Genomic DNA, 13,453 nt, shown 5'->3' on the forward strand with positions numbered 1-13,453 from the left:
TTATCAAGAATAATATAAGTTCACGTTTGTTTAATGTTTGTAAAATTAACAAGAACACATTTGACACGTTAGATGTATATTAAAATGAATGAATGGATGCCCAAAAAAAAACAAAAAAAGGGATTAACACCAAGTAATCATCGCTATCAATGTGTGAAAAAAACGCCAAATTCCTTTTCGCCCCTTTTTTTCATTTTTGCCAGAAACATTTTCTTATCCGTTATAATCAACAACAACAAAAAGAATGTTTTTGACGTAGGAAAACAAGACAAAGACAAACACGTGCCATAATGAATTCGGGACAGCTGCCATATGTCAAGATATTTGTATTTAACGTGTTTTTTTTCATTTACATGAAAATTGAAAAAAATGAAATTTAATATAACAGAGCATTCGGTGGTGGTGTTAACAACAGTAAAAAAAATAGACATAACATGTGGACATTGCAATGTTTTTCGGTAAATGTAAAACAGATGTCCATAGTATTTTCCATGCACATATATAAATGGTATTGGTCACAAGTTGGCCACGTGTTTTTTTTTGCTGTTGCTGCTTTCTTTATTCTTCAAAAATCCTTTGTCTTGACGGTATACCGACAAAGTTTGTTCGAGTGGGCCATAAAGACAAACTAATTCAGGTCCTCTAGGTTTATAACGCACTTGGACCTTTTGCCCAGACATGTGCATACACACAATATTGACATGGAAGAAACTTTTAAAAATTCAGATAACAAAAAAAGGATTTTTTTCTAATAAGTTCGAGTACTCTGCTTACTTATACTGTCTGTCGTTATTGGAACCTGCCACTAGGTCATAAATGTTTAAATGAGAAACACAACAGACATACATCGAAAACCGATAGCCAGCCTAATTCATGTCGTGTCATGTCATATGGTTACACATACGAGTGCAATCTGTGGTAAAGAAAAAAAAATCTATCTATCCATCCATCTATGTGGATTGTAAATTGAAAAAAAAGATACAGAAATTAGATTTTTTCTTTTGATTAGAATTTGTTCGAACACCTGGCGCGTGTCTCTTTTTTTGTGGCAAAAAAAAACAAGCAATGACCCTCGTCGTCAAGATGAAAAATGAACCATACATCATTCAAGGTGGAAAAAAATTTTTAGAATAAAAAATTAATTTTTTCATCGCATTCAATCAATCAGTGAGATAATGATGAGATGATCAACAATGGCAAATGAAGGCTTTATCAGCAGCAGCAGCAGCAGCATTGAATTTCTTCTGGAATAGAAAACCAGAATTGATATGAATGTCGTTTTTATCTCGGTGAAAAAGAATCAACACAATTCAAGCGTAAAATTCGCTAGTTAATGTTCTCTCTCTCTCTCTTTCTCTTTTGTTTGGTTCGATTCATTTATTCAAGTCAATTTTTTGGTCTGCTTCGTTGAATCCTTCGTTATGCAATCATGAAGCTCATTGTAATCATGACATCATCATGGATTGTTCCAGATTGCAGTGAGAAACGAGAGAAAGAGTCTAGAATCCATGAATGTTTACCAACGAAACTAAACGACAAGATAGAATCTTTGGTTCACACGGAGATCTCAAAATTCGACATCCAACACATTCTGTTTATTTGGATGTGGAGAAAATAAACTTCACTTTTATATACAGCGATTATTTAGCTGAATGTTTTTGTTGATTTGTTTTTTTCGCTGTGTGTGTGTGTTTTGTATATCCAAATTGAATTTGGTTCTAAATGTTCATTCATTCATCAGTGCCACATTTTCCAATCACGTAATCACCCCACTAACCAAACCAAATGTAAAGAGAGAACTAAATGAAAACAAAAAAAAAATGCTAAGAAGTCGCCATGGATTTCTCGTTTCTCTAGCTTGTCAGTCAGTGTTGTGTTTGCGATACATTCTTTATGAATGTTTGAGAAAACTGATGACCTTTGACCATGTAGTCCAATTTTTCTTTTTTGTTTTTAGATCTTCATTCTAGCATGTTGTTTCACACTTATCGAATGAATTGTGATTTATGTTTTTAGCAATTTATCATTATCCACGCCAATACCAATATAGAATGATTGCAATTGGAAATATTCAATTTCACACAATCCAAAAAATTGATTTCGATTAATAAATTGAAAAATGGGTAAAAAACAATCAAAAAAAAAACGAAATGTTGTGTTTGCAATCCACATGAAATTTAATGGTGAAAATTGAAATCAATTTTTCATCTGATTGATCAGAAAAAAAAATTCAAGTAAAACATCAATTCAAATTGGTGTGTGTTTTAAATTTTCATTTTTTTTTGCAATGACGGAAGTGGAAGCGATTGTGTGTGTATGTGAAAAGACAAGTCAATGATGATAAATGTTTATCTTTTTGTTTGTTTGTTTGTTCGTTTCCAATTGGACCAACTGAGAATGAACAAAAAATGTTCTATGTATCAAAATAAATTGCAGAACAAACAAACAGAAAAAAAACAATCATCTTTCTGATTATCGAAAAGAAAAAAAATGTAATGAAATTTCAACCATTTTTTTCTGGTGTCATTTTCAATCATAATTTCTCTACTACTATACTACTAGATAAACAAACAATCAGGATTGATCGATTATCGAATTGTTTTTGATTGATCAATTTCACACACACACACACAAACACACACCTACACAAAATCATGATGTATAAAACATACAATTCAATTGAGTTAAACACACACACACACACAGACACACATGCATACAATTCACGGAAATCATTTCCAGTTGATTGTCAATTTTAATTTTGTTTTCAGAATGGAATGAGAAAAAAAATTGCATTTTCATTTCCGCTTTTCGATATTCAATAATTGTATTTGAACAACTCTCTCTCTCTCTCTATTTATTGGATTACAATATCGTTGGTGTGTAGTTGTGTATTATAGATTTTCAATTTGATTTGATCAATACCGCATGTATCAATGATTGATTATCGAATTTCGGCAACAATTAATGATGTCAATGTGGTTTTTTCTATTGTTGATTATTTTTCAAATTTTGAGCAACCAAAATGAATAATGTTGTTGTATTAGCGATGACCTTGATTTTTTTTGTTCAGAAATAATATTATAGTTTATAAGAATTGTGTTAATCGATAATCACTCACCATTCCTATTGCTTTATAATCAATCATAACCTGATTATTCAATGTAAATCCTGTTGTTTTACTATTGATTATTTCCAATGAAGACATTAACTGCACAAACAAAACAAAACAAAACAAAACGAAAGAATTTTTTTTGTTTTCTATTCTTATTCATCACAAATCAAACCTTAAATTTCCATCGATTTACATGGCGCACAGAATGCAACGAGGCAAGCATTGTATAATAACGTTTATGTAGTTGAAATATTTTGAAACATAAATTAGCCGATGTTAATGTTAACAACAAAATGATGGCAATCGGCTGTATGAAAATAGCAATGAAAAATATTTTCATCGATAACAATACATTGGTCAATGCAACAATATAAAGCGAAAGACAACTCAATATAATATAAACAGTGATGGTGATCGATAGATATGAACGCCAAAATTCATTCATGGTACGAATTTCATCAAACAGATCCGATTGAGCCAATAAATGTGAACGAATTTTGGATGATGAAAATTTTCTAAATTATTACCATATAATAAAAACAAGAATATAAATCCATCAAGAACAACAGAAAGACTTACTTGAAATTTTTCATTTGTTTTTCATTTTGTATTGATTTTGCTTTTAGTATTTGACATACAATGCAAAAATATGTCAATAAATTACTAGTCCACATAAAACCATAATATGACCATATGGAACAAAAACCAGGATAGAATAGATTATACAATGCAATACAACATATATGAATGACCAAATAGGTGAAAATTATTATCCATTGGATTGATGGCAAAAAATACCAAACATCCTGTTATGCCAATAATGACCGTCGTGCCACAAACGATATGACAATGTCCATGAAAACGTTCTTTTATAAATAAACAAATTTCCGTCAGTTTTTTCTCATCCAGATAAAGTCGTATCGTATCAATATACGATTGTTTGATCAGATTATTTTGTTCATCATTCAGATATGGATTATAAATCTGATGACAATAAGCAATGATACATTGATAGAAACGAAAACGTTTATAGCGGCCATAAATGATCAGATGACATAGAAAATCTTTGATTGCAAAATGGAATGCAACCAATTCAGGATAGATACGAACAATTTTGAGTAAATTAAATACCGATCCTAATATTGTTGCCGAAACAGAACCATCGCTAATCAACAGAATGACAATGCCACGAATAAGCCAAAAAAGAAAAATGAATGATTGTAACCAGAATTGTAGATTACAAAATCGTTGATATGGCCGCTGCTGCTGCTGCTGATCCTGCTGTTGCTGCTGCTGTTGATCATCATCAGATATTGATGATTTTTGCAACAAAATTTTCAATCGAGATTTTTTCAACTTGTCAATATAGCCAATATTGTTTTTCAATAACATTTTAGTGATTGGATAATTCACTATTCGTACAGCAGTATCTAATCGCATTTTGGATGTGGATTCGGATTTTTGTTTCTTATCAAACAAAAATAATGAAAATCATAACAGATTCCAAACACTATTCACCAAGAAATTGTTTCAATTGCGAAAAAGTTTTGCACAAGAAAAACCTGGACACAATTATTACAGTTTTGCAACTTGTGTGTGCTTATGAATAACAAAAAAAAAGACGAAATGAAAATCAATTTAAAAAAAGTGAAATTTCTTCACTTCTATTGCCGTTGTGTGCTCACGAGTAAATGGAAAATAAAAATAAATGAATAAATGTCACGAATGTAACGAAAAAATTTAAATGTACTTCTTCAAGAAAATTTTCAAAATAAAAACAAAATTTCTTTCGAAAACCTTTCTTTTTATTTTTATTAAATCAAAAATGATTGATTTATTGATGAATAAATGTACGAATGAAAATCAATGATAACCAAGACGAAATAGAATCTCAACCATAGGTTTCACGACAGTCATATTGACTGTACGACCATTGACGAAATCTAAATGTGAATAGTCATTATGAAATATTTCGAGGAATTTAACTAAATTTTTTCCAAAAAAAAAAAAAAAAAATTTCACAATTAGAAAATAAAAAAAATCAATTGTGATGATGGAAAAACAATCATACCCGATAAATCTTGTTGTAAACGTTCGATATCATTATCATCGGAAATTAAATCACTGGATCCATGCCACAATATCATACATTGATTGGTAATTTCATTCAGATCATAATATGGTGGTTTTAGTGTTCCATAAACATTTAGATTTTCTTTTGATCCATAATCAAAACGATAAAGATGATGATCACTGTGATTTGAATAACGTTGTCCAATGTGAGAGAATACTTGCAATGAAACAGTATTGGGAAAATGTGCCATTAATCGATATAAATTTTCAGGAATAAATTCGTGATTATTAGAACCAGCCAGTAACATCAATGAAAACATGTACATAATACGAAGAAATTCATTTTTTTCTAATTGATTAGCCAAATATGGCAGAATTGGTACAACATCTACTGTTGATTGTGGAATGTTGCGAAATACTGGTTCTAATGACCCAAGGAAAATTATTGGTAATGAAAGCATTGATCGCATATAGATATTTGGTGCAAGTAGAAATAATGGCCGAATTAAATCATTATATTTTTCATCGATGCTCATCAATTGAAATATTGATAAACAACTAAGTGAATAGCATACAATGCCGACTGTTGTCGTGGATCGTTTAATATTTTCCCGTCGAACATAATCAATATTTGCCATTGCATCCAACGTATAATGATCCAATGTTATATTCCAATATCTTGAATCATCAATATTAAATCGTAAATGTGATGCTTCATGAATATTATCACGTACATTTGTGAGCCAAACATCAAATCCACAAGCAGCCAATGTGAATGCTATATTACGACCAAATCGAATAGGTGGCAATCGATCGGAACGACAATCAATTTCAAGCCGATTTTCAAATTGATTATCATATTCAGTATAAATACCAGTGGTTCGATTAAACCAACCATTGGTTGTAGAGATATATTTCTGTGGTGATTCTGTTAGACCATTAAACAATAGAATTGGATAGCCAATTTTATTGGATAATCGATATGGATTTACGATCCGATATAATTGCAAACGATAACCATCATTAGTGATAACTGTATGGTTTTCACTGTCAAAACCATTCATACGAATTGTTTGTGGGATATTCGCCAATATGGTGAGAGTATAATAGACATCTTTTTTATCATTATCAACCAATTCGATCGATAATACAAAAATCAAATCAACGATAATGATGATTGAGACACTAATCAAGTGACAATTCATCCTGATGATTATTATTAACAAAATGAACATTTTTATCATGAAAATTGTCCACGTAGTAGTAATTGTGAAATTGAAATGTTACGTGTCATACACACACTACCTGCATATTTTTTATTTTTAGCTTTGTTTTGTTTTGAATTCATGATCTAAATCATTTATCATTAAAAATGAGTGGAAAATAAATGACCAACATCATTGATGACTGTGTGTGTGTGTGGGTAGATTTTCGCAGATCGATGACCATCATCATCATTATCATAATGATGATGATTATGTCAACATCTTTATCAACAGCGGAAAGCATTTCAAATTGTATACACAAACACGCAAACATTGATAATGACCTTTCATAAATTTATCAAAAAAAAAAAAAAAAAAATCAATTCTATCCGGCGGATGTCACAATTCAATGTAATTGACCTTTTTCAATTGAAATTTTGTTTTTTTCTATTTTTTGCAACGAATCATTAATCGATAATCAAAAATCAATCAAATCGATTGAAAAAATCATTTTTTTACCAAAAAAAAAAAAAAAATGATTTTTATCATGAAATGTTTATGTAAACTACTAAATTCAAGGTCGAAAGAAAAAAATTGTGTTTCTCAAAGTTTTTCTCCCTATCTCTGTTTTTCGAAAAAAATCGGGGATTCGACCTGATCCGTTATCTTATCGCGATAAACACAAACACACACACAGAAAGTTTATTTTCATGAAAATTTTATTTTTTTACCCGTCTTACCGGATCATCATCATCATCATTATTTAGGTATATCGGGTTGACAACGTCGAAATGACGACGACGACGACATTGATTTTTATTTACTCTAGCAAAAAGTTTCAAGGTTTTTTTTATTATTATTGATTCTTTTTCGTTTTTTTCAAAGTTACTTGTCTTATATCTCACGATGTTTTTCCTGATGGTGTGTGTATTCAGCTGTGTTAATCTAGTTTATTTATTTATTTATTTTCTTTCATCATACACACAATGAAGAAGAGATACAAGCAATTCCTTCCTCGGAAAAAAGTGGTGATGGTGGTTCGAAATAGAACAAAAATTCAACAAAAAAAAATAAAAAGTCAACAAGTGTGGACTGACAAACTGACTTTTTCTCCATTCATTCATTTAGGACGACACACCCATAACATAGAACCCCATGTTTGCGCCAAATAAAGAATCTGATAATCATCTGAAAATCAATTCTTGCCATAATTTATCATTTATAAATTGGTTAATTAATCAATTTTCCACTTAAAAAAATCAGAAAAAAATCAATTTTTCCAAATTTAGCCATTTCATCACCAATCACCACTCATTAGAGATATGAAATGTGATATGATTTGTTGTTGTGATGCGGCGAGCCATCCAAACAAATTTGATGGAAAGTTGGTATCCCTGTTTGGTGGTAGAAGAAAAAAACTACTTGAGAAAAGTACACACACACACACACTCACATATCTAATATTGACGAAAAATAAACGTTGTGGATCATAATTCGGTCAACAAAACTCATTGATGCTGCTGATGATGATGTATTATGTAAATTTTTCGCTTCCTTTTCAACAATTTATTTATTTATTTAATTAATACATAAATAAATACATGCCAAATATGGCCACCATCAAATGTCGAACACACACACACACACAAAAACATCATCTCTCGATTGGGTGATTCTGTCGATTTCTTGCTATAAAAAAAAATTTTTTTTTCGTATATGATGTGAAAAGGAAGAGCAAGGGAAAAAAAGGTCAAAATGTCAAAGGCAAAAGTGTTTGCTGTTGTTGACATCGTTATTATGTATGTGAAAAAAAACATCATCATCATCATCATCATCGATGGAGAATAGAAAGAAAGAAAAAGGCATCGCCCTGTCTTGAGATAACAATAAAGAAAAGAAAAAAATCATCGCCCACTTTATATACATATAAATGGGCCATAAGTCACCATCGTTAATGTTTGATCAAATCAACAAAAATGAAAAAGTTTTCAGTTTCATTCTATAATTGGATTGTTTACCTGTTATTATAATCATAATACGTGTGTTTGTATACTATATAACACTGATATGATAATCAAAAAACAGAAAAATTCGACTAATGAAACAAACAAACAAGGTGTGTGTGTGCGTGTTCGCGCGTGTATTTGCATTTCACACCACCACCACCACGACCATATATATTGATCGATTAAATTTTACAAGAATATGTGATTGACAAAGACAAGATTAAGATTTCTGAATGAATCGGAGAAGAGAAAATCAACGATCATGTGCAAATCATCAATGATATGATAATCACAAGAGAAACAAAAAAAAAACGAAAAAGTTATTGTCGAAACTTGTGTATAATTATTACTTTCGTTATTTACAAAAACCAGATCGTTCCTGTTAGAACGATATCGCTTTTTTTCATGGGTTTGGCCGATTTTTTTCTACTTGAACCATTGTTTGAGGTAAGATACACACAAATATCAATGAAATCTAGAACCAAGAACGAAAATCTTAAAAACTAAATTTTGAAAATTCAATGGGAAAAAATAACGGAAAAAACATGTATTAAATTTACAAAGAAATTGATGTCACATGTCTACAAAATTTTGGTGTAGGTAATAATCAAGACATAGGAATCAAACGATTTCTTCATCTAAACCAAACATTCAATATGGCCAATTGATTGTCCTTTGTGACAATTGTTATTGTGAATGGTAAATAAGCAACGCATTCCGAGTTGATGTTCACTTATTTTTTTCCATTATTATTACTGCTATATGTGTAATAAAAATAATGTTTTTCTGACGATAATGATAGGAATTTTTATTTGAATTGAACTTTTCGCTGTTGTTGTTGTTGATATTATTGTTTAAATTAGGTTAATGGCCTCGTTATCTATGATAAAACATTTCATTCTTGGTCGCTATGTGTTGAATTTATTTTTGATGGAAAAAAACAACTTTTTCAATGAAATTTAAATGAATTTTGTTTTCGTTGTCGAAAAAAAAGTTGTGAAATTCAAACAACATTTGGAATGCACTAAAATATAGAACAAAGAATCAATTTATTAACAAATTCTTTAGCAAGAATTTAAAATTGAAATGATCAAAATTAAATCGATTTTTGTTCATTTGGAAAAAATTCCACCAGCAAATATTAATAATTAATGGAATTGCCAGTTCTCTCTATCCACATTTAAAGTCAAATGAAAATAATTTATTTGACATCATTAAGAAGAATCATGTGCAAGTGTTTGTAATGGTTGAATGAATTTTTCTTCTTCTTGGATTGGAGCCTAAACACTTCAAACGATTCGCCAAATTCAAAGCGAGAAAAAAAACAGATTAATTTTCTTATTAAACTTTCTTATTCTTTATTCAGATACATTGTATGTTTTTGTGTGTGTGTGTGTCTGTGCATGCATTGCATTGTCGACAATAAAAACCTGAATTTTATTTCATGGATTGGACTGTAAAGAAGCGAATTACCAATCCAGTCTATAATAATTGATCACGACAACAACAACAACAACATAGTAAACTAGACCAAATCAAATTGATGATGATTAGCATTCATGGCAATTCGATTCATTCGCATTTTTTTTTTCATTCACTCATTCATTCATACAAAGGGATCGAAAAAAAACGATCGTAAATTGTAAACTCGATAATCAAACACAGGCACATAAAAAATAATTTGAGCACAATTTTTTTTTCTAGCAAAAATAACAAAAAAAAGAGTTCAAATTTTAATCTAATTTGTTGTCGTGTTTAGTTTATTTTTTGTTTAGGCACCGTTTTTTTCGGTGACATTGAACAAAAAAAAAGAAACTTTGAAATTGTGTCAGAATAAAAAGGAGAAAAATTCCAACGGAAAAATTTTCATTATCAAAAAAAAACTGGTTCACAAACAAATCATGGGTCACAGTGAATGACAATTCAAATTATTTTTATTGGTGCATGTGATGAATTTTTGGATTTTATTTCCAACAATAAAAAACCAAAAACAAATTCACATCATCACTGATGACAAATAAACAATGAAAAAAAACGATTTTTTTAGGTGACAAAAAATGCAAAAACCACAAAAACACAACGAAATAATAATAATGGTCTTTTGGACAACATCTGCACACATATACACACATGATTTATAAAGTAAATCCTTGAAAAATAGGAAATGGATAAATTGATTGAACAAAGTGAACAAAAAAAAATTCATTTCATTTCAAAATCAAAATTTTCCTTTGAAAAGAAAAAAATCAATGTAAAAGTTCAAAAACCTTTATCACAAACTAATATCAGACGCCCAAAGGTCAAAGGTAGTGTTGAAAAAATGTACATCTTTTTATCGGAATATTTAATGCTTGTTTGTGTGTGTGTACTGTGTGGATTATCGTAATAATAAGATCTATATTCAAAAAATTCTTTTAACAAATTCTTATTTCCATCACCATCATCATCAGATAAGATTTACATATATCTGACTGTGTAGGAAGGTAAATAATAGGGATTTCATTCATTCACTATTTTTTTGCCATTGTTATTTGTTATATAATCCCATATCATTCTTTTTTTTCTCTTGATCATCATCATTGTCAGTCATAAATCACTCCACCTCCATGATTTAAGCTCTCTGTGTCTGTGTCTGTTTGAATTATAACACAAACACAGATCAAACAAACACATGGATCATTGAAAAAAAAGAATCTAACGACACAATAGATAATGGTCAGTGGAAAAAAAACAAAAGAAAAACGACCAAAAAGATGGCTCAGAATATTTCAAGGACAACTGTGTGTGTGTGTGTGTGTGTGTGTGTGTTTGATAATTCAGATTGGTAGACACTAGAACTGCCGAAATGAAAAAAACAAGTTTCTTTTCCTGTCATTTTTTTGACATTTTAAATTCACAAAGACCTCGAAAGAAGGGTAATTAGTTTTTTGACGATTTTCGAAAGACAAACGCGTTGTTTGCAATCTATTAAGATGCCGTCTATGATGGTGTTTTTTGTTGTTCTCACACACACACACTCCGAAGGGTAATGATGTGCATTTTAGATGTCTAATATGTATGTGTTTTTGCCATCTTTATAATCATCGTCATTATGTGGAAAATAGACAAAACAAAAACAAAAATGTTTTTCCTGTAAAACGAATGTTTTGAGTATAGAAATGATAAAAAACGCTTCAAATTAGCAATTCATCATTCTGAGCACACACACACACATGACATTTTTATGTGTAAAAAAAGGTCAAAAGTATCGCAATCGATCGATCAATTCAATCATTATACAACAACAAAAACAACAGATTGCAAATGATTATGTGCAGTTCAGTTCAATTGCACACACACACACAAAGTTCATCATCGATCAAATCAAATCAATATAGATGAGGAAACAAACAAACAAACAACAAAAGCGAAGGTCAAATCTAATCAAACACACTATGATGTAATAAGAATTGGCATTATCCAACAGAGGCTAAAGTTTAAATGTCAAAAAATGCTGATTCAATCAGATTGAATCAATGTTGATCAAATGAAAGTTTTTCTTTTTTTAAAAAAAATCCTTCCACTCACTCGGATTTACATCCATTTAATGTCTTGAGGTAATTAATTAATTTCAACTTCATTTAACATTTGCCACCAGCCACAAATCATCAAATGTAAATAATTTTAGTGGCTCAAATTTCATTCATTCAGGTGAATGACGGGAACAAATTAAAAATCACAGAAAAGATGCAATAAACACAGATGGTAGCAACAATTATTCAATTTTCTTTTCTGTTTCACAATAGTGAATGATTTGAATGAAAAAAAAAATTCATTCATTTTCCAGATTATCATCAGCCTGAAGATTCATTTCCTCTTGGCTGATGATTGCTTGCTTGATTTTTTTTTATTCACTTGGCTCAAATTTCTAGCCGAATATAAATAAATAATTTTGAAAATCTTTAAACACACACACACAAAATACTTGAGAACGTCTATTTTTTCCTCTTTTTTTTCACCAAAAGATTGACGAGCGCACGAATTAGACATTTGTTACTTACGTGCATAATGATGATGATGATCCACCAACATTAACATCTCAGCAACAACACACACACACACACACACACATTAATCCTTCTCTCTAATTTTGTTAAGCTTAAATGTTATGGAAAATGAAAATCATTTTCCTTATGGCGAACAATAAGATACTGTTTGGTTGGTTGGTCAGCTAACTAATGCTGCGTGGTATGAATGACATATCGAAACTGTGTGTCTGATACTTTTTTTTGCTCTATGGAATATACAAGTGGTAATGATGATGATAATAATAATAGACATTCATTGATTGTAATGAACAATTGTTTCTGGAAACAACAATTTCGGCAGCCTTGAATTCAATCATCATCATCATCAAATCAAATCCAATTCGTCTGTTGTTGAATCAATGCGAACAACAACAATAACAATGGTTATAAACTGTCGTAAAACTGTTAAAGATTTTTTTTCTGTTTCATTTTACCTATTATTCATCATCATCATCATTATCACAATAAGACGTTATTATTGTAATAAACGACGAATTAAATGATGTCGTAGTTTTTTTTGCGAAATGAATCCAAAAAAAACAGCAACAACAAAAATCAAATCAAACGATCTCATTGTGTAAAAAAAAATTCAGAAACCAAAAAACCATCTGTGTTGATGATCAATGTGTCGATCATCATCAATGAAATGATGATTAATTTTTTGTTTTTATCAACACCTGCATACCAATTAGACAAAGCTAAACACAGAAACCAAAAGATTCTGTAGAATTGCGAAAATTCAATTGGAGGGTTTTCCGTTATAGCCAATTATTCAGCAATATTGATTCGATATATTAGCCAATTGAAAAAAAGAGGAATGTGTATGATGTCCATAATTGCCTCAATCATCATCATCAAAAGTTCAAGGTTGACATTGATAATAATATGATGATGATAATAATAATTATGATAAAAAGAAGAAAATAGCGAAACACAATCATTTCGTATGTGAAAAATTCTAAATAAGAAAAAAAAATGTCAACATTT

General features: G+C 30.1%; 3 protein-coding genes across 5 annotated transcripts in view; all 3 read right to left on the reverse strand.

The window, feature by feature from the left end:
• pico (ras-associated and pleckstrin homology domains-containing protein pico) overlaps window positions 1-13,453 on the reverse strand; it is a 36,361-nt gene that overhangs the window by 21,961 nt on the left and 947 nt on the right. The window lies entirely within an intron of this gene.
• On the reverse strand, window positions 2,904-4,598 carry LOC124492270 (uncharacterized). Its single transcript, XM_047055117.2, has 6 exons — window positions 3,921-4,598; window positions 3,778-3,837; window positions 3,695-3,733; window positions 3,288-3,633; window positions 3,122-3,211; window positions 2,904-3,054 (listed from the first exon to the last, which is right to left on the reverse strand). Exons 1-6 carry the CDS (start codon window positions 4,553-4,555, stop codon window positions 2,989-2,991), a joined length of 1,236 nt encoding a protein of 411 aa, XP_046911073.2. The 5' UTR covers window positions 4,556-4,598; the 3' UTR covers window positions 2,904-2,988.
• On the reverse strand, window positions 4,899-6,380 carry LOC124499127 (lipase 1). The gene is made up of 2 exons (XM_047063000.2): window positions 5,187-6,380; window positions 4,899-5,100 (listed from the first exon to the last, which is right to left on the reverse strand). Exons 1-2 carry the CDS (start codon window positions 6,250-6,252, stop codon window positions 4,979-4,981), a joined length of 1,188 nt encoding a protein of 395 aa, XP_046918956.2. The 5' UTR covers window positions 6,253-6,380; the 3' UTR covers window positions 4,899-4,978.

The sequence above is a fragment of the Dermatophagoides farinae genome, chromosome 2 (genome assembly GCF_024713945.1).
Source record: "Dermatophagoides farinae isolate YC_2012a chromosome 2, ASM2471394v1, whole genome shotgun sequence".
NCBI lineage: Eukaryota > Metazoa > Arthropoda > Arachnida > Sarcoptiformes > Pyroglyphidae > Dermatophagoides > Dermatophagoides farinae.